Below are 22,655 nucleotides of genomic sequence, written 5' to 3' on the forward strand. Positions count from 1 at the left end.
CAGTCAATTGAAAATGCATAATAGCTGGTATTACAAAACTGAAATTGAGGAAAGAGAATGAATCTGAGCATTGTCTACATAAATATGGTTATTAAACTTATTAGAACTGATGAAGTCACCAAATGAGAGGATCTAGAGTAAAAGAAGAAGAGTGTCCATGACACAGTCTTGAAATATGCCTGCCATTAGTAGGCATGAGACAGATGAAGATACAATAAAAGAGGCTAAGAAGGAGCAGAGAAGAACCAAGAGAAAATAATCATGAAAAGCAGGAGAGAGTATCCAGGAGATAGTCAACTATGTTTAATGCTTCAGAGAATAAAAATAATGTGAGGTCTGAAAAGAAACCATTAAATTTGACAATTAAGAGATCATTAGGGACTTTGGAGATAGAAGTTTCGGTTAAATGATACAATCAAAAGTTAGGTGGAAAGAGAGAGAAGAGGAACTGGATGCACCAGTTGCTGATGGATTTTTCAAGAAATTTAGTTAGAAGGGAAAGAGATATATATTTTGGTTAATAATTGCATAAGTGGTTTCTTTCATAAACCTAGAGATTCCATGCATTGCAGGCTTCAACTCACTGTCAAATGGATAAAAAGACTCAAAAAAAACTTTAAAATGTTGCCTTTGAGGCAGCTAGGTAGTACAGTGGATAGAGCATCAGCCCTGAAGTCAAGAGGACCTTAGATCAAATCTAGTCTCAGACACTTAACACTTCTTAGCTCTCTGACCCTGGGAAAGTCACTTAACCTCAATTGCCTCAGCAAAAAAAAAAAAAAAAAAAAAAAAAAAAAAAAAAAAAAAAAAGTTGCTTTTGATAATAATAAATGCCTTTTATGTAATACTTTTAAGATTTGCAAAATGCTTTATATCTATTATCTCATTTGACTTGATTTTCACAAAAATTTCAGGAGATAGATCTTTTAATCTTTTGACATTTCATATGTACCAGTGAAGTATTCAGATTTTCCATTACATATGGTTAACTTACTTCTTTTTCCAATCATATTTATTAAATATTATGCTTTATACTTTTGGCACACAAATCATTGGTAACACATTGTAGTATATTTGTACCTATTGATTGCTTCTCCATTTCCTTGTAGGTCAGCTACAATCTTACTTCTTCAGACATGTATCAGAAAAATAACCAATCTTAAAAAGTTAGGTTTCTGTTGTAGGTGGCAATATGAGTATACTTAAAAATACTACACATTTTGCTAAACGTAGTCCATCCCTTATTCTTTTTTAGTTCTTCGCACAGCTTCTTTTTTTTTAAAAAACATCTTTTTTTTTTAAGCTTTTAAAAAAATCTTTTTAGAAAAGGTTGTCTCCGTCCGAATAAATATTTGTATTCATTTATTGTCCTAGAAGACTCAGGCTTTGGTAATAAATAGAAACTTTGAGCTTTGGAATTGAAAAGGTGCTAAATTCCTCTCTAGAATTTTTTTAAAAGGCATTCTTTTGTGTTTTAGAAGAAAAATGTTCAAAACAACATGACCTAATAATCACAATTTCTATAAAATTGTAGATATAGGCCTGGAATGGATCTTCAGATAATATCTCACCTACTTTCTTTATGTATAACTAATTCTTAAAAAAAAAAAAAGTTGTCTACTATCCTTATAAGTCTCAAGAAAATGAAATGCAGTACTTTTTCTTAATGGCTTTTATATCCATTTTTTCTCTAACCAGACTCAGAGACTATAGCTTCTTCTTTTTTTTTTTTTTGAGGCTGGTCACACAGCTAGGAAGTATTAAGTGTCTGAGATCAGATTTGAACTCAGGTCCTCCTGAATTCAAAGCTGGTGCTCTATCCACCTAGCTGCCCCTAGAGGTAGATGATAGCACTTCATATACTTAATAATTGCAGTTAACTCCCCTTGAAAAATTCATTCCTAGAGATAGTCTTGCTACTTTAACTTTTTCATCTACTCCTTAAGCCAATGAACTTTGTCACTTTTTCCTGAGTCTAAAGCATTTTTGATCATATAACAAGAGAGGATAAAATTTTAATATATACATCACATACCCACAATGACTAGAAAGACATAACTTTAGAATTAAAAGATTCATAAGAGGTGAAAGTTCAAATATTGTACAATACTTTATTAAAAAACACTATCTTTTAGAAACAAGTAAGTGATTTTATTTGATTTTATGGAAGAAAATAAACCTGAAACTTTGTAGTAACAATGAAATTTTACAAAGTTTTAAACTAATTTTTACTTTTTGCTCTTTTCCTAGATAAACGTGTTGAAAACTGGCCTTTGATGCAGTCTCCATTGCCTACATTATGTATAAGTACTCTTTATCTACTTTTTGTGTGGCTGGGACCCAAATGGATGAAGAACAGAGAACCTTTCCAGATGCGTTTAGTGTTGATTATCTATAATTTTGGAATGGTTTTACTTAACATGTTTATCTTCAGAGAGGTATGTTTATTAGACATCTAAATAATAACCCCAGTGGCTAAAGAAACTTAGCCTATAAAAGTCTAATTAGATATTTCCTTGTATGTCAAGATAATTATTAGCTACCATTAAAGTTAATCTAATGTTTTTAGCTCTGCTCTGATTTTCTGTAGTCAATAATAATCTCACATGGAAGTTTATTTTCTGTCTCCTAATGTAATATATAAAACTGGATATTCTAATAACTTGTATTGGCATCTTTGACTGTTACTAGGTTATAAGTTTCATGAAAGAAGGAATATAGTTTGCTTAACATTTTTATCTTTCTCCTACCACTGTATTCTATTTATACAGGATCATAAAAGCTGATATCAGGTTCTCAGTTTAAATGTCTCACAGAGTTGGTCTGTTGACTAATTCCGGATACAAATTCTAAAATGAAATGATCTTTGTTGTCCATTAGCTTATAGTGTTTTGGAGGGAAAGTAATATTCGGAGGAACAACATATACAAAATAATTACAAAGTAATTTGAGTTGAGGGAGCACAAACAATTGCAGTGTATACTCAAAATTTCTTTTGAGTTTTCTTGTTTAACAAAAATAAAGTAGTCTGAAAATTTTAATTGTTTTAGATAACAGCATTCTAAAATTTTTTGATATCACTAATCAATGAAACAAAAACAATTCTCAGAAATATAATTATTTAAACTTTAATGCAACATGCTAAAATAGGATATGAAGCCTTTCACACATTAAATACTACAAAAATTTAATTTATTATTTATTTATTGTTTATTTATTAAATGATTGTATGAATTGATATGGTTATAGTAAATAGTTCAAAAAGTCTAGAAATCAAGGAGCCTTTGAAAGGATCATGGTCTTAGAATCACATTTTAGAAGCAGGAAGGAAGAATTTTAGGAGTTCACTTAATTTAGCCACTCTCATTTTACAAAGGATTAAAACAATGTTCAAGTGATTTACTTCTAGCTCATTAAGTGTCACAGAGCTGTTTACATCACAAAGCATCATAGGTGTTGTTATCATGATTAACATTAAGAAACACTCCCTTTTAGGAAGTGACACTTCAGCTGAACCTTGAGCAAAGAAGGCTTGCCATTGTGTGGCTTTGAGGTTGGAAAAGGGAGAGAATGGAAGCAAGAAGATCAATTCAAAGATTACTCAAAACTTAATAAGATAATAGTAACACTTGTATAGGATTTACTATGTGCAAGCATATAGTGCTGAGTGCTTTATAACTCTTACCTCATTTGGTCCTCACAATAACCCTGGGAGATAGTTGTTATTATTGTCCCCATTTTACAAATGAGGAAATTGAGGCTAATGTGTTAATTGACGTAGCGAGGGCTACACAGTTTATAAATATGTGAGGCTACTTTGAACTCATATCACTCCTGACTCCAAGACACTACGCACCTTTTAGCTGTCCCTTTAGGTAAGATGGCAGAATGAGAATAGTGGACCTATGAGGACCGAGAGGCAGGGGACAGATTCAGATATGTGGAGGTGGAAGTGATGAGATTTGGCAACAGATTGGATGTGAGGAATAAGCGGGGGAAAAAAAGATGGAGGATGATTAGGTTGTGAGCTTGGTTATTGAAAGAATAGTTGTGTCCAAGACAACTAAAAAAAGGTAGGTGGAGGAGTAGGTTGAAATGGGAGGAGATGAGTTCTATTTGGACATTCTGAGTTTGAAATGGAAATGTTTAGAGATGAAGTACTTGAGGTCAGAAGAGTAATGAGTGCTAGATATATAAATTTATGGGTCATTTGCCATCCAAGAGATTGACCTTCACAGTCTATGAACTAAACTTATTAAGCACCTACTTTATATTGAACTTGGTATTAATCCTTGATGGAGGCACAAAAATAAATTAAATACATTTGTTTCCTTTTCCACTGCAATGATTTGTTATTTCCTATCAGTGTAGAACTTATTGAAAATAGCCTAGAACTTTCTTCTCTATATTTCAGACCTTGAAGGACTTGTTTTTACCTGCTGGAACAAAAGTTTGCTTTATGGTTGTTATGGTACCTTTAACCCTTAAAATAATTGTTGATATTTTAAATTACAAATGTTTAAAACTGTTACATATATTAATATGCTTTAGATGTTGAATCTGTTAAAATTTTAACCTAAATATATATCCTTTATTTTTTCTTCTAGCTATTTTTAGCATCAACTGCTGCAGGATATAGCTATATTTGCCAGAGTGTGGATTATTCAGATGATGTGAATGAAGTCAGAGTAAGTATATTTAAAGTCCTAGTGATTTGTAATACTCTTCAGTAAAAGACCTGAATTTATGATTAGCAATCTATGAAAAACACATTTTAATGTTATAGTGAATTTCTATTTCAATAGTCTATATTTTTCTAAGTAAACATCATATATATATATATGCACACACAAACACTCACACATATGTGTATATATATATATATATGTATATAATGTGTGTGTTTGTGTTCATGTGGTTTTAAGCATATACTAAAAGCTATTTATTCCTGGAGTTTATCACTTAAGAAGTGTAAGAGAATATGTGGTTGATTTTTCACTGTTTCTCCTGTGAACTATTTGTAGTTTGTTTTGTTGGTCAGAAAAAAAGGCTTTGAAATATTGGAAAGGACAGTTAAGTAGAGTTCTAATGGAAAGTATAGCTTGAGCATTGTTAGTAAATCTTGTGTCCCTGATAAAGACTAAGAAAATATAGTAATCCTTGAGAGAATTCTAACATACAAAGAGCTAACTGATTATACAGTCATTACCAAATAGATACATTTGAAAAATATACCAGTGTTCTCCAACCCAAAACTTATTGATTACATTTTTTATTATGAACCATTTAAAATTGTTCAAGTGTACTCATGCTCCTAAATTATATGTGGTTGAAGCAATTTACCATAATTGTTCCTCTTTTATTTACTAATTCTTATATCTATACCATTAAAATGTTATTACAAAGTCTAGAATAGGATTAGACAATTTTTATTATTGCCTAATCAAAAAATATTGTTTTACATATGTATATGCTTAAAAGAGAAATATATTTGAAATAGTGATTTTAATTGAATTAGACAATTAGTATAACTACACTTAGAATAATTCTTTAAGTTATGTTTCTTAAAATAAGATTAAGATTTTAAAGACCTTTAAAAGTCAACTCATAGAGATGCCTAAATTAATGGATTTCATGGGTTTCTTTGATAAAAAAAACATCTCCATCAACAACACATTGTGGTCTTAGTGAAGATTTCCTGATCCAAGCCAAATAGTAAATCCACTTAAAAAAATGCATCAGCATTATGTTGGACAATACCTAATCTTTTCTTCCTTTTAGACAGACAATTTAAATTCTTTTTAAAATTGTTATTGCCAATGTTAGCAAAACCCTGAAGTATTACATTTACTATTATTTTTGTGAATAAAATCAAGTAATATAGCTTGTATTTCCTTCCTGTTTGTTAAACAAGGAGTCTTGAATATCTCATTAGCCTTTATTTTTTCAAAATGATCTTTAAGTATACTTATTATGATAATTGAAGTAACTATTTTATTTGTATTGCTTGCTGATTGGTGTCTTTTGGGGCTGTGGTGTGCACAACCAAGAAATTAATTGGATTAGGCCTGATTCACTTTAACCACAGGCATCTAAAAAGACATTTATTCTGTCCATTAAGTAAATTTTTATATTTTAAGAGGTGTAAAGAATGGCCATTGGTAGGGAAAGTTTTGAAGAAAAAGAATTATTTTTCTTTAATTGCCCTTGTTTCACCCTAAGTCTATGGATCAGCAATTAGAAGATCATGGTAAATCACATGTTTATTTGTAAAACAAATAATTATTTTCCAAATAATTATACAAATTATACAAATAATTATTTTCCAGCTTAACTATGTTTTAGATCTTGGGCTGTAGGTTCTAGAGTTTAAAAAAAAGTATTTTACAAAACCTAGTTGCTTAAGAGGAAAAAAAGTTTCAAAGAAGAAAAAATGTTTTCAGTAAAAACCATTTGGGATTTGAATTCAAATTCTTTGATTCCAAATCCAGCACTCTTCCCATTATATCTACTATTATGTAATTGAAAAATTTCTATTATGTTACACCTCGTAGAATTTAAGCTCTTTAATGACTGTTTATGGAATTGAGTATCATACACATTCATAAGATAAAATTTACATTTTTCTCAAATAAAAGAGAAGTTATGAATTATTCAGTTCAACATATATTTACCTGACAATCTATCCTTTCCCCAACTTGTGATGGGAACTTTGAGGTATACCAAACTAAGTAATATAACAGCGTTCTTTCTTGAAAAGTTTAATGTTTTTTAAAAAAGAATGTTTTATTTGTTTGGGCAGTGGAGGATAATACTACCACAGAGCAATGGGTAGGAATCTCCATAATCTTAGTCTTAGTTTTATTCCTTAATAAATAGGTCCTCATTTGGAATATTAAATGAATAAAAGCAAGGATTTGATTTACACATTGTATGATTCTTTTAGGCACATTTTAAAAGCAATGCCTGTTTGTGGTCACATTGAATAATGTTAGTGTATGAATAAACTTCCCTTTAGTAGGCATCCTTTGTAAAGAAAACTTTCTTTAGATCTGTGATCTTTTTTTGTGTACTTCTTGCTTGAGTCTCAATTTATTTTTTAGCTTCTTGTCTTTCCTATGGTTGCATTGTTAAACAAGCAAACAATCCTCCCTGAGTTTATTTAAAGACTGAGGTTAAAAATAACAACAACAAACAACAAAAAGTTTCTATTATAATCTCCTGGTAGGCATAAATTATTTCTTGTTTGAGCTGTTGGAAAGAGGATTCCTACAGCAGCACAAAACTATGCATTGTAATTCTAGCAGTAGAGAGAAACTTAGATCCTGATGAAAGTCTTCATTGCTCTTACTTTCTTTTCTGAGGGAAAATCAACCTTTACTGGCAGCACTAGGGCCCAGAATATCAATACTTAAACAAAAAAAAAATATTTTACAAGAAGTCCTTAAATGAAAAGTATAGAAGTGGAGAATTTTATAGGGAGATGTTTTGTTTGAAGCAACAATTCTCTTCTGTCCCTGCCTCTACCAAAAGAGCCTTTGCTTTAGCTCTATGTCTTATATTATCTTACTAGCAGTTATTGAGCTGCCTAGTATATTTTCAGTGAAATTATTTTGGATAACTCAGAGTATTGTTTGTTTTTTTTATTGGAAAGTTACTGTGTTGCTGACAAATTTTATCTTTTGAGGCCAAACACCTATCCTTACTTTCTCTACCTTCAAATGGAAGTGTATCTTCCTACAGAAATAATAATATAAACATACAAATGATTTTTTTCCTACTGTGTTATAAATAATAATAGCTAGCATTTATATAACACTTTAAGGTTTGCAAAATTCTTTGCCATGTTATCTCAGTTAATCTTCACAGCACTGAAATAAATGCTATTATTTCCCCCATTTTATAAAAGATGAAACTTTGATAAATGATGACTAAATGACTTATGGTTACATAGCCAGTAAATATTGAGACAGGATTTAAATCCAAGTCTTTCTGACTTTCTAGTACTCTATCCACAGTGACACCTACCTGTCTCTTGAAGGGAGAGATGTGTAACTTTTGTCTTCGCATGCATTAATGGAGAAGTTGTCAATAAATCGTTTACTTACCTCAATAAATAAAAATTATAATGCATATTTTTGGGAAAGATTTAAATTAAATGAAAACTAAATAATATAGTCCCAATGAATATAGAGGTCATAACATAACTCATAACAATGGCAAATAATTTTATCAAAGAAAATGACAATATTGAAACATATCACAACTTTTGGGATATAATCAGAGAAGTCAGTGGAAAATATATTTCAAACCTCATGCCCAAGATCTATAGAAAAATGATTGCAATTAATGTGAATGAGAACCTTTCCTGGGTAGATTAATTAGTCAAAGGATATGAATAGGATGTTTTCAAAGGAAAAAAATACTCAATTGTGTTTTTCTTTATTTGAAAAGAGATGGGTTTAGTTTACTTCCAAGATTCCTTCTAACTCTAAATGTATGATTCTAAATGCAATTTTAAACAACTCTGACATTCAACCTTATAAGACTGGCAAAAATGATAAAACAGGAAAATAGCATTTGTTAGATAGACAGGGCTCCAAATAGTAGGCCAGACACCCTAATTCACTGTTAGTGAAGCTGTAAATTACTCAAACTATTCTGAACAGCAAGGTGGAATGATATTCTAAAAGTCCCCAAAGTGTGTATCTTCTTACCTCAAAGAAGTAAAAAATAGAGCACAAGGGGGTATGTATACAATAATATTTTAGCACATTTTTTGTTGTAATAAATAACTGAGGAAAAGTTTACATTTCAATATTAAAAATGACTAGACACATTTTGATATACAAATATAATAAAATATTGTGTTATAAGAAATGACAAACAATGAATTCCGAAAAAATCCAGGAAAGGCTTAACTGAGCTGATATATAGTGAAATAACCAAAATCTGGAGGACAATTTATGCAGTGACTGATAATGTAAAGGAAAATGAAATATTTAACGCCAAATAATTTAGTGAGTGGCAGAGAAGTGATGGACTATTCTAGAATGAACTGTTTCTGGCTATGAGTCAGCTGAGTATTTGTTTTGTTTGACTGTACACATTTGTTACAAAAGAGGGGTTTTCTTTGGGAGTAGGGAAGAGTTGGTAGGTAATGATAGAAAAAAAAGATAAAAAGAGCAATGAAATATTTTTTGAATATACACAAGGAAAAGAAAGTTCAGAAAGAGGCAGGCAAATTATATTCCTTTCATATTAAATTTAATTAATTTTAAAACAATTTAATTATTTGATTAACATTAAATATATGAATTTATGGTATAGCTTAGATCTACTAAATTGTAACTTTGTAGATCATAAACTCCTCCATTTTTATATCACTCATTATGTTGAATATTTTGACAATAGTAAATTTTTATTGAATGAATAAATGAATGAACAAAAATGTGAACTTAATGAGAAGCTTTAGATTAGTGTCATCTAATAAATTGCATGTTAGACATTATATTAGATGTCAGAAACCATTTCTTTTTTGACTTCTATGTTGCACTGAAAACTTTCCAAAGAGGGAGATTACTAATTTAATAGGATTATTGAGTTATCTGACATTCATAAAGATTAGAGTTTATTTTAAACCAAATTTACATATTGCTAGCCACAAATATACCGCAAAGCATTAATACCATTGAATTTCTCAAAGTATTTTACACTAAAAGTCTTAAAACTATGACATCATAATATATAATATATTATGCAATAGCATATTAATTATATAATAACATAATATGGTATTTAAAATATAAAGGTTAGTTACTCAAAGATATATAGTGATTACAATTTATTTACTTAGACAAAAATGAAATTAATTTTACTCTGAGAATAATTTTGGAAATCATTTATATAACTGAGCCATTAAATAATTTATTAATTCCTAGAGTAGTATACAAACAAGTGTAGAAATTACTCATTTAACATGGGAATAGACTAATATCATACTAGATTATAATAGTAGATTAGGAGGCATGCTACTAATTGAACAATATTTACTTATGACAGATTGTGTCCAAACACATTTAAATAATGTGATATTAAGAAGTTTTAAATTATAGATTTATTGTAACTAGTTTGTTTAAAGCCTTTTCCCCCAACCGTTTTCATGTGTATTTCAAGTACTTAAATTCTACAGTGAGTAGTTTTGAGTCCTAGTTTTCTATGATTACATAATTAGTTTTTGCATTTTAAATTTTAACTTTTAAAAAAAGAATTATCTCATTTACATAGAATCAATATAGGCATTATACGGGAGACCTTACAAATACTTAAGCCTGAACATGAAAGAATCTGTGTCAAGCTCCTAAAGAGCCAGAGGATCAAAACAGATTTTACTTATGTACTAGTTCAAAATCTCTTAATGTTTACTTCATATTCTCATCATCTACTTAAAGATATAAACACTTGACAAAAAATAATATTAGATTACAATATTTTCTTTCAGAAAAGGTTCCATTTTGTTTCAATTAAAAAATTAAAAATATTACAAAGGTCACCTCTCACTAGACCCTTAATCTTAGACTGTAATGTAATCTTTCTGTACCATCTGGTGTGTTAATAGGACTTAATTAGAGCACAAGGTAGAGGAAAAACACACCCTATATTATTTAACAAGGTTCATATCCACAACCTGGAAATATAGAAATTCTATATATATTCTATGTAATATAGAATGATGAGTCTAATGAATGCTCAAGCTAGCCATCTCTTCATTTCCCACCTGCATATACTTCTCTGGACCTCTTTATGGAACAACCCTCAGTACTGTGGTCTTGCCCTAACTTCCCCCACTCCTACTTTTCAGCTTCCTTTTGAGTGTTGTCTTCACCCATTAGATTGTGAGCTCCTCGAGGTCAAGGATTTTCTTTTGCCTTTTTCTTTTTGGTATCCCCAGTTCTTGGCACAATACTTGACATATAATAAGCACTTGATAAATGTTTATTGATTAACTATTATAAATTGTTCCTGAGTGAACTGAGTTAGTAGATGCTGGTTGTAATAAATACTATATTGCAATAATAAAAAAAATTATATTTAACATTCAGGAAATGATCCATTACTGAAATGGGAATCATTCCTTAATTATCTGTGTGTATTCCTAGACATGCCTACATATATATTTTATGTTTGTGTATAAATATGCATATACTTATATAAATTAATGCAATATATATGTATATTTATGTAATGTAAATGTATACCACTTGTTAGAATAAAAAAATTATACAGAGAAGAAAATATGGAAATGATAAAAGATATGATGCATAATTACACAACTCCAATTTGACCTGTTTAAATAGGCTATTGGTATTCAAAAATGGAAAGTTAATGAATAGTTACACAGATTATAACAATTTCCTAAGGAAATTTTAAAAATGTAAATCAATTACCATAAGTAGAGAGCCAAAATCTCCTTGCCAGCAAGATATCAGTCTAGAACAGCAGTTTAGAATATAAACTTAAAGGCAAATTGTAGAAAATTATGAATATCAACTCATAAATTAATAAAAAAAAAAGTAAAGAAACAAGTTTAAAGAATCCTTGATGAAAGATCCATACTGAGTGCATTTAAGGATAAAATTGGGAGAGCACAATAGATGAAAAATATAAGACATCTATAAAACATACTGTTTTTACCTAAATGACATTAGAGACATTGCATTTGGACTTTAATATTACAATCCTGGATTTACTATATGACAAAATATTAATATTAGATAGTATTAGAGAAAGCAGCTAGTTTAGATCAAGTTCCTTGCTGGTAGCAAGATAGTTTTGAGATTATTGTGTGTGTGGGATGAGTGCTAGATCTCTTTCCCAAATTAACTAATCAGAGACATATTCAGGTACAAAGAGAAAGCATTTATTTAGTCCCTGCAGGGAGAGACCCAGCACACCCAGGAGGCATCCCAGATCTCACCATGTGCTCTACCTGACCAGCAGGAAGTAGAACACCTAGTTAAATAGGAAAAGACCCAAGCCTTTTCACTGGATAGAATAAAAGGAAGTAACCATTTTTGACTAGTGGTCACCAATATTGTAAGTTTCCTATGGGTCATGTCAGTTCCTGTGGATCACATCACTTTCTGTCACTGACTTGGGTCTGACCTTTAGAGACCTTGGCCCAATAATCACATGACTTCTTGAAATCTGAGGCCCAAAACCTCATCTTCCTACTCTGGGTATAATAATCATGTGATTTAGGCCTAGTCTCATAAACTAGTCTCATAAATTAGAAAACTTCATCAAATCAGTCCCATTCATTGAGTAAATTGATTCATAGGAATCCATTGTTCCGAAAAAAAAACCTCCTATAAATGGACTGTGGACAAGATTTAAAATATCTATCAAATTTGTCTAAGCATAAGAGGCTACATATAGGAAAGGAATTTTATAAATATATTAATATGAAATACAATTCAGATATTATAATGCCGGAGAAACTGAGGCAAGATAGAGATATTGGATTTCTGAGAGGGAGAGATTGATCTGGTGGGGGTATGCTGCCCCCAGGGCTGATGTCCAAAACATTTAGCAAGGAATGTGATGTTCCCATGAAATATATATATATATATATATATATATATATATATATATATATATATATATGTATGTATGTATATATATATATATATATATATATATATATATATATGTATGTATGTATATATACAGGTAGCTCCAAGCTCAGGTAGCTAAACAAAGGCTGGGGGTGGAGGTGGGGTGAAGTCCAAACTCTGGTGAGCAGGAATCTCCAGGAAGGGGCCCATCAATCTGGTTCTGACAGGTTGGGGTAGGACCATAAATTCTAACGAATTGGGAGTTAAGGACTAATAAGGGAGTTAACTACAGTCAAGGAATCTGGACTTAGAGGATACCAATTAGTATCTGACATGGGACATCTGGAGTTTTATCTTTTGGAATGCCAGATCTTCATAGCCCTAATTATTTCAGTTCTAATGAGCAGAAAAGGGGGGGGTTGCAATCAGGCAGGACAATTAGGGAAACTGAGGCAGGACAATAAAAGGGAACTGTGACACAATAATATCAACCAAGTTTTTAAATGTATTTACAGTTTTATGTGCATTTTTAAAATAGATTTAAGGACTACAAAAAGAGAAAAACCCTATAAATTTATCATTGTGGCAAAGTTCATCCCACTATGCAACAGATTTACATAGGAGGGAAACCCAGATCACATGAAAAACCTTTCATTTAGAGAACAGTCTTGATTACAGCTCATATAGAAAGAAAAACAATGTGTGTGTGCATATACACATTCATGCATGTGTGTGCATGTAATGTGGCAGACAATGAAATCAGCATTCCTTTTTTTTTTTTAGAGAAATAAGAGAATATGCAAGAGAGGATTTATATGAAAAATATGACTATCACAGAAACCTTTCAGGGGAAAATGAAAACTCAAAATCCATCTTAAAATTTGCGTTCATGAAACCTTTACACAGAAAACAAACTTGGACAAAAACAAGTGTTATCTGTGGTGATAATTCTGATCAAGTAAAACCTTCTCCTTAAGCTACATACACACAAATGGACTGGATTAGGAAATTGTATAGTTATTTTAATGATTCAGAGATTCTCTTTGAAACAAAGAGAATGTTTTTTGTTTGTTTTTTAACTATGACATTCTCATAGTCTTATTTTATGGATACAAGTCACATACAATAATATGTAGTATTTGTATAATTCTCTGAAGAATTAAATATAAGGATTGCCTAAAGGTAAAGAAGGAACATTGTAGGCCTGAAAAGAAGAAAAGGCAACATCATCTATACTGTCAGAAGAAAATAAAATTGTTGGGGAAGAGGGAGATGGCAGCCTGGACACATAGTGATTTTTTTTAAAGTAGTCCATCTTCTTAATTAGAATCTGTATCGAGTTAGAGAGTATAGATGAAATTTTCCAAATCATTGGTTGGACTTCTTGTGATACATTTATTGGAGAGTCTGTTATGAATATTATGAGTATATGTTTGAAAGGATTATGCTCAGCAATGAAATCACAGATCTATCTAATTATCAAAAAAACTTATACTGCAATCTATTATTGGCAATTATATTGAAAAAATAGGCTTGCTTCCTAGATCAGATGTTTATTAGCTGTGTTATCTCTTTATAAAAATGAGGCTAATCCTTATATTGTAAGAATCAAAAAACAATGTAATGAATAAAAAAAACTAAACTATAAAGCATTCAGTTATTGCCTCTGATTTCAATTTTAGATAACCATTTCTATTAGATCCTAATTGCTGAAAAAGATTTTTAAAAGACCATGTACTTTAATAAAGTATCTGTTTTATGATACAGTATCTTCATCATATTTTATTAAATATTGGATATTATGTGATATATTGTATATTATATATAATTTTATTTATATATTGTATTATATGATATACTATGATAAAGTTCACATATAGGAAAGTGTCTATGATATATGCTAGGCATACGTTCCTGAATTATATATTTATCCAAAAAGTTAAGTTTTAAATTTCTAGTAATTTAAGATAAATTTCTATAGAAATCATTAAAAAGCATGGCCAATGAGCTTGAGAAAATTGTATTATTTTTGGTTTTGTTTTATATTCAGATATTTAATATTGTATATAAAGAAAACATTGAAACATCTGGCAGAATGGAATATTCTTTGAACATTGTATTCATCCAGCTTTAGACCTGATTATTAATCTTTGCTTGTGTCATGCTATAGATATTTTGACAGCAAATCTTTTGGGGTAAATGAGTTTTTATCATCCATATCATGTAGCACATCACATAATAATTATTGAATTATTTGAAATAAGCATAGTTACACTACGGTGATTTATGTTTACAAATATGTTTAATTTTCTCCTTTTGCAGATAGCTGGGGCTCTGTGGTGGTATTTTGTGTCAAAAGGAGTTGAGTATTTGGATACAGTGTTCTTCATTCTGAGGAAGAAAAACAACCAAGTATCTTTCCTTCATGTGTATCATCACTGTACTATGTTTACATTGTGGTGGATTGGCATTAAGTGGGTAGCAGGAGGACAAGGTAAGCATTTTTGGAATTTTCAGTGAACAAAGGAAATTTATTATATTTGCATGAAATATATCGATTTTTGTATGCATTTTTGAAGGGAAGTAATGGAGAATTGGTAGTCTTTCTGAATATGGCATTTATCAGCTTATAGTTATGTCAATTAATTTCCTTCTTGGTTTAACTTCATTTCTGGAAGAATGTTTATAAAAGAAGAGGGCCATATGAATGACCAGTCTTACACCAAAGAAAAATTGCATGTGGAGAAATGTTTGCAGACTCAGAGCAAGATAAACCTAAAAATCCAATCCCTTCTATTCTGGTGCTGTTCCATTGCATCAAAAGGATACCAAGATATTTATCCTCAGTCTGAAGTCCCCACCCACCCACCCAGGTCAGGTGTTATGGTTTAGGTTCATCCTGAATATCTGGAATCAAGATCTCATCTAGAATATTAAGATATTTGAACCCATGCTAAAGAGCTTCTGAACTTTTAAAATGATCCCTGAACTGATCTTCTGAGTATCAGATGGCTTGAGACTGTTTAAGTGAAAGACCAGCACATGTGAAATTTGACATACTGAAGCTTGTAGGCCTCTCTTGGTTTGCATAAAGTTGTGAAGGTCTGGAGCAGTATAGTACTCAGAACATAAAGGGATAATGTAAATAATGGAGTTATTCATATGTTTTTTCTTGTCATTGTATTATAATTGCTGAGAAAATGGTATACTTAGTTCATACATGAATTATTTTTGAAAAGTTTTATTTAAAATAAATTCATTGATTCCCTGTAAACAAATGTTTTATGTATAAGCATTATTCCTTAACAGTTTAAGAAATAAAGCCATAAACATTATTGAACAATTTTTTTTCTACATTTACACCAAAATGACATGACTTCTTATATCTTCTTCATGTCATAGCACTCTCAAAAAGTGAACCACATCCTTGGCTACCTAAACCAGTCCTCAATATTCCTTCTTTTCATTTCTGACAGTCATTAAACCCAGCAATTTCTTAGCTCTCACCATAAATCAGAGATCTATTCACTTCATGTTTATTAATTCTGAAATTCCCTCCTCTGTTGGAAAACTTCCTGTCTTTTCACCTCTTATTCTGCTAAACATAATGGAATTCCATCATGACTTCTCTTCTTTCTGCTCATCCCTGTTCTACCAGTCCATCACTTCTATAGAGGACTTACATATTTAATTTATATCTTTGAACCTATATATTGTCCTTTCCTCTGCATCTCTGTTTTCTGATCCTATTGCCACTTATAATTTGTCAAACATTATCTCAATCTGCCTTCCTCATCCCATTTCATCTTTTGCTGAAATGTAATTTGGAGGAAGTCACATGCAACTCTTATTAGATCTTCTGAAGATACATTTCATTTAATTTCAACTACCTAAACAGGAGAGTTTATGTTTGATCTTATAAATAAGGGAGGATAAATATGAAGAGTCACCAAATTTGTTGAATAAGATAGTGTCATAGTCAGACTTATGCATTAGGTAAATCACTTTGCCAGTTATGTGGAAAATAAATTGGAAAAGGGTTAGACTTGAGGTAGGAAAACCAATTTGGATGCTTATTAAAATAATTTAGGCAAAGGTTATGATGACTTTATCTAGAATGGTGCCTGTTAGAGTAAAGAGAAGATAAATAGAAAAAAAAAGTTGTGAAGGCAAATGGGGAAGACTTGGCAATTGGTTGCATATGAGCAATGAAAAAAACATCAGGGGTCAAGTATAACAAGTATGACTAGGTGTCTGAAAGAATGATGATGCCCTTGAAAGAAATAGAGACATTTGGAGAAGAAGTGGGTTTGAGGAAAAGGGTAATGAGTTATGTTTTGGACATGTTATGTTTAAGATATTTATTGAACATTTAGTTTTAAATGTCAAAGAAACAATTGATGATATGGAACTAGAGCTTTCCAGTTCCTCTTCTATAAAATAAAAATAATAATACACTTACATCACAAGATTGCTGTAAGAATTAAAATTACAGAATGCATGTAAAGCATTTTGCAATTAACAGATGATAGATATTATTATTACACCCAGAGTTAAGGACATGATATATGGATGATGGTTTCCAGGAAAGGAAACCAAGCAGTAGTCAGACAGGTAGAGGGAGAACTGTTTTGTGATAAAAGTCATGAGAATTTCTAGGAGGAAAAGACGATGTCAGATTCTGTGGAGAAGTCAACAAGGATGAAGGCTGAAAAAAGACCATCAGATTTAATAATTAGGAGCTCATTTAATTGGACTGGCAGTACCCTTTTTTTTTCTTCCTCCTTAGGAAGGGGAACCCACCAGTCTATTCCATTCTGGGCTGCTTTGACTGCGGCCATTCATACTAATCTTACTTTGGGTCTCCTGTAAGGTTCACTTGTAGAATGATGGTCCCCACCATTTGCCACTTTTTAGATTTGGTCCAATATTATTTATATTACTCTAGAGTATCTCTTTTTTTATACTTTCCTTCTTTATGTAAATATAGTGAAGATTATTTAATCTTTGATAATCTGAAGCCATTAGAGTAATTTAGTAGACTTTTACTATTCATCTGATAATTAACATTTTACAGTTCTATATGCATATAAAGTTTAGGAAATGAGCCTAAATTTGAACTGTCACAAAATTTGGAATAAATGTATAATAAAGTTTACATGCACAAGCTTAAAATAATTTGCTTCTTTCCCATAAAAGCCTGATACAACAAAATTCCATATAACACAAAGGATTGAGAAGTAGCAAAAACCAAACAAATCATTATAATTGATTTTAATTATAATAACAAAACATTATAATTATTACTTATGTTTTTTAACAGCATTTTTTGGAGCTCAGCTTAATTCTTTTATCCATGTGATTATGTATTCATATTATGGCTTAACTGCATTTGGCCCATGGATTCAGAAATATTTGTGGTGGAAACGATACTTGACCATATTGCAGTTGGTAAGTAAAATATTTATTCAATTTCTTCTGAGTAACCAAGTGAGAATGTTATGTAATGGAAAGTAGGTTTAGATTGTCTTTAAAAATAGTTTTTTTTAATCTATTTAATCTTAGCAGTTGAGATTCTTTGGACATCACTTCCTTATTATGGATCCATTGGACAAAATAGTCATGTTCACTTTCATTTTAATATTTTCTAGACTATTAGAAATGATACTTTCCTCACTAAACAGAAAAACAGTTCATGAAATAAATATGAAAATAAATTTGATCATTAAGCTATAATAGAAATTTTTAAGTTACAGATCTTAAGAATCAATAGGATAATTTTTGGCTAGCCAACTGAATTACTATTAAGTGTAAGGCATTTTCATAGCACTTCACAGGAATTTTTCCTTTGCATTTCTTACTCTTTTGGTAACAGTTGCTTGTATATGTATTGTTCACTTTTTTAGACTATCATAAGCTTTTCAAGGACAGAGTTTGTATTATAACTTTTTTTTAAATTCTCAGTGCAATGTTTAGTAAATGTTTCTTGACTGAAGTTAAAGGTGACTATCCTAACTAACTTTCATAATTAAAATTTTCTTATTTTTTCAATATCACTTATTTTATAGTGCTTGTCAATTAGAGTCTCAAATATTTTAAATCACTGGAAAATTGAGAAGCACTATAAAGTAAATGCTATTGAAAGAAATAAGAAAAAAGTTAACCAGGATAGTTGCCTTTCTCCAACTTCAGTCAAGAAACATTTATGAAACACATAAAAAGTATGAGCTACTTTCTTTACTTGCATACATACACATAAGTTGAATCTTCATAGAAAAGCTGTTATATGACAAAGTCTCCAGGGTCCTCTTTGGCCTCCATTCCAACAGCTTTAGTTCATAAATTCCCAATAAAAACAATAGTTATGAAAGAATTGCTCCATAAACTTGGGGCACTTTGTGCCACAAATGTATATAGTGTATGTGGTAAGAATAAGTACAAAATTAGGGATTACAAATCTCACATGTCAAGAGTGTATGTTAATCATGTCTCCACAACTGTAGGGCCACAATGCTCTTCTCTTCTTATATAGTTCTTATAAGCCCTAGCTCTCTCTCCCATCAGTTTCTGAACTAAGTGGACTGTTTTTGTGGGCTTCTAGGATCAACACTTCTTCAAAATTCAACCCTTAATTGCCAGAATTAACTCTTTCTTGAGTCCGTCATTGGTTCTTTTCTTTACTGCCAAAGATCTTGCTCCTTGAAGCTATTTGAATACTACTTCTCTGTGCCTGTGCCTGTGCCTGCTTGGAAAACATGTAATGGATGCAAAGTCTTCTGCTTAAGAAATCCAACTTCAAAGTACCATGACTTATAAGAGAAGGGCAGACAGAAAAAATCTTTTTTCTTCAGTCTTCTTCAGATATAGGCTTGAAACCTCTTCTAAAAGCCTTGTTCTACCCTGGACTAATTCCAGATTTGGAGAACTCGGCATTTTAAAGACTTCTAGCAGCATAGTCCATTTTTAACTGACCAGTCCCAAACTATCTCTCTAATTCCATCAGAGAAAATTATTCATACTGAATAAAGTAACCACTGAATTTTAACACTTTATTAATACATGAACAGATTATATTCTGGTGAAAACAATCAGTTGGTTAGGGGCCTATGCTTATCTAAAAGGCATGTATTAGGACAGAATCAAAACTATATTTTGGATTAAAAAAAACTTGCTATTAGAAAACATTTTGTATGTAAACATATGCATAAGTGTAATTTTATTTGTTATAAATATTAAGTCTCTGATCAAATCTATTTTACCTACCCCAATTTTTTGTCCTCCTTGTCTAAATTAGATGTGAACATTTTTAAAAACCCATAGTTTACTTTTTCCTCTTGTTTTTCCTCAGTGGCATAATGGAAAGACCCAAGACTGGAAGCTAAAAGACTTTAACTTTATTTCTAGTTCTTTTGCTATCTATGTGACCACAGACAAATTAATTTAACTGCTTAAAAATGAGGAAACAAGTTCAAGGAGAAAATTGAATTGGATTAGTTTTTTAATTAAATTTTTTTAAATGAATAAATAACTATGTTCTCTCCCTCCTACTTTTCCTTTCACTGAAAAAAAATAATAAAAGCAAAACTTTTGTAGCAAATATTCAGGGTCAAGCAAAAAAAAAAAAAAAAGCCAAACTATATTTGTCTCACCCTGTACTATGAGTATGACTTTTTTAATTCTCAGGAATTTTGATGGATCATTATATTTATCAAAGTTCTTAAGTCTTTCACAGTTATTTATCTTTACAGTATTGTTATTGTTATATAAGTTGTACTTCTGATTCTGTATATTTCACTCTGAATTAATATATACAAGTCTTCCCAGGCTTCTCTGAAATAATTCCCTTCATTATTTCTTGTAGCACAACAGTATTCTATTACATTCATACATCACAATTTTTTCAGCTATTTCCCAATTGATAGGCATTCAGTTAGTGTTTTGATAGCACAAAAAGAACTTTTATATAATTTAATGAATTATGTCCTTTTCTTCTTTCTTTGATCCCTATGAAAGATGAGACTAGTAGTCATCTTCTTGGGGAATTAGGTTGATTTATTAAGTCCTTTCCAATTTTAACATTCAGTAATTGTATAGTTTTCTTTAGGGTCTTTGCTTCCTCCCCAACTTCCAGAATCTTAATTTGTGCCATCTTCTTATTTAATATTACCTTTTAATTCTTACTTCCCACTTTGTTTCCAAACTAACTTTTTTTGCTATGAAATTTTATATTTTGTATTTTATAAGATGATTACAATCATCTTAAATAGTTGTGTGTGTATATGTGTGAGACTCATTTCCAGTTTTAAAATTTTGAACCTTCTAAACCTTAAACCTTTTGATTTCTATCCTGTATTACTTTGATTTCTTTGGGAGTTTAATTAAAGAATATCTTTGTAAATTGAAGTAATTTACTAGATAATCTAAGATGTAGTTCATAAACATGACACACAAAACCAAGGGAGAAACATGGGGAGAATGTGAAAATCATCAGAAAATTGTTTTCTTCATGAGTAATGGAACTTACAAATAAAAATATGGAATCCTACTTAAAAACAGACTTGTATGAGAAGTATTTTTAAAAAAACACATTCTCTATGACTAATAATTATAAAGTCAAACTAATTTCTTTTAAAGGAAATTCTATCCAGTAATTTAGTTGTTATAAAAATTGGTAATTTAATTGAGCAAAATTGAGCAAAATAAAAAAAATAAAACAAAACTATTGTGGATGCCAAAAACTATATGTGGATGTGGATCAAAGGATATAATCAGATTTGTAACTTGGTTTACTGTCCCATTAATAATGGAATAGATTAAGGTAATGCCATGCAGCAAAAATAGGAGTAAATTTGGAGTCAGAAGACATGTTCAGATTATGCCTTTACCATTTGCTCCCTTTGTGTTCTTAAGGAATCTTAAAAAAATCACTTTCCCGGTGAAATGAGAAGGTTGAACTAGATGTCCACTGAAGTATCTTCCAGTTCTAGATATATGATTCTATGATCCTTTAACTAGACTGTCTTTGACTTCCCTTCCAAATCTATAGCATGATCCCTTTTAATGAAGAGAAGAATTAAAAGTGTTTTAAATTCTTAAATATGTGTTAATGTTTTGTTCTTACTTCCCAAATAACCCAGCTGTATTATATTTTTAATGTCTTATCACCTCTACCCGAAGTTATAGTTCCTTGATCTAGTAACTATAATTGACTAACTTTCACCATCATATCTTCCTCAATACCTTCCAATTTCTCACAAATGGTAACTTCATATATTTGCTGAATAAACAGATGTTGCAAGTAGGTTAACTAGAGAAAATATCAGTCTCTCTTAACAGGGCAATAGAAATAGAATAATCTGCACTTAGCATGTAATTCTAGTAGCCTTAGTGTTCCAGAGCAAAGGATTTACCCTCAGTCAAACTAAAAACTTCAGAAACCAACCTGATGACTGCTTGGTATTTATTATAATTTGATTTAATCATAGCTTATGTTAAATTTTATCAGACAAATCATAGCTGAAAATACTACTCATTTCTACTTTGAGTTGCTAAACAGCTAAGCTAACCAAACAAACAGGAAACACAGCCTTTTTAGAATATTGGGTGTGAAGGACTTGATTGCAACCAAAGTGCTATAAGTAGTTTTTTTTTTGGTTTTTTTTTCCCTCCAAGCTTTTGGTATTAGAAATGTTTTTCATATATGTATAAATTAATTTTTCTATTACCCAAGTATTTTTATAATACTTGTCTGTTTGTTTATTGAGTTTATAGTAGGGAAAATAGAAATGAAAGCAAAAATCATAAGTAGATTGTAGAGAGCTTGTTTTTTCTCAGAGCCTATATCTAGTACTTATTGTGAAAGCACAAATAAATACTCACACATATACACACACCCTTTTTTTTTTTTTCAGTGATGTAGATTCAGAAGATCATTGTGAAACTGGAGACAATCAAAAATCTTGATTTTTGCCATTGGAAGTCTAAGAATTCTCATTTCTCTATATCCAAAATCTAAGCACAGTACCTCACATAGTAGAT

The 22,655-nt window shown here is 30.7% G+C and overlaps 1 protein-coding gene across 1 annotated transcript in view; it reads left to right on the plus strand.

The window, feature by feature from the left end:
- Positions 1-22,655, plus strand: part of ELOVL4 (ELOVL fatty acid elongase 4) — a 50,945-nt gene that overhangs the window by 24,597 nt on the left and 3,693 nt on the right. Inside the window, exons 2-5 of the mRNA XM_074310446.1 lie at positions 2,251-2,438; positions 4,608-4,688; positions 14,940-15,111; positions 17,941-18,068. Coding sequence (XP_074166547.1) covers positions 2,251-2,438; positions 4,608-4,688; positions 14,940-15,111; positions 17,941-18,068 — 569 coding nt within the window. The remainder of the gene's footprint in view (positions 1-2,250; positions 2,439-4,607; positions 4,689-14,939; positions 15,112-17,940; positions 18,069-22,655) is intronic.

This window comes from Sminthopsis crassicaudata, chromosome 4 (assembly GCF_048593235.1).
Source record: "Sminthopsis crassicaudata isolate SCR6 chromosome 4, ASM4859323v1, whole genome shotgun sequence".
NCBI lineage: Eukaryota > Metazoa > Chordata > Mammalia > Dasyuromorphia > Dasyuridae > Sminthopsis > Sminthopsis crassicaudata.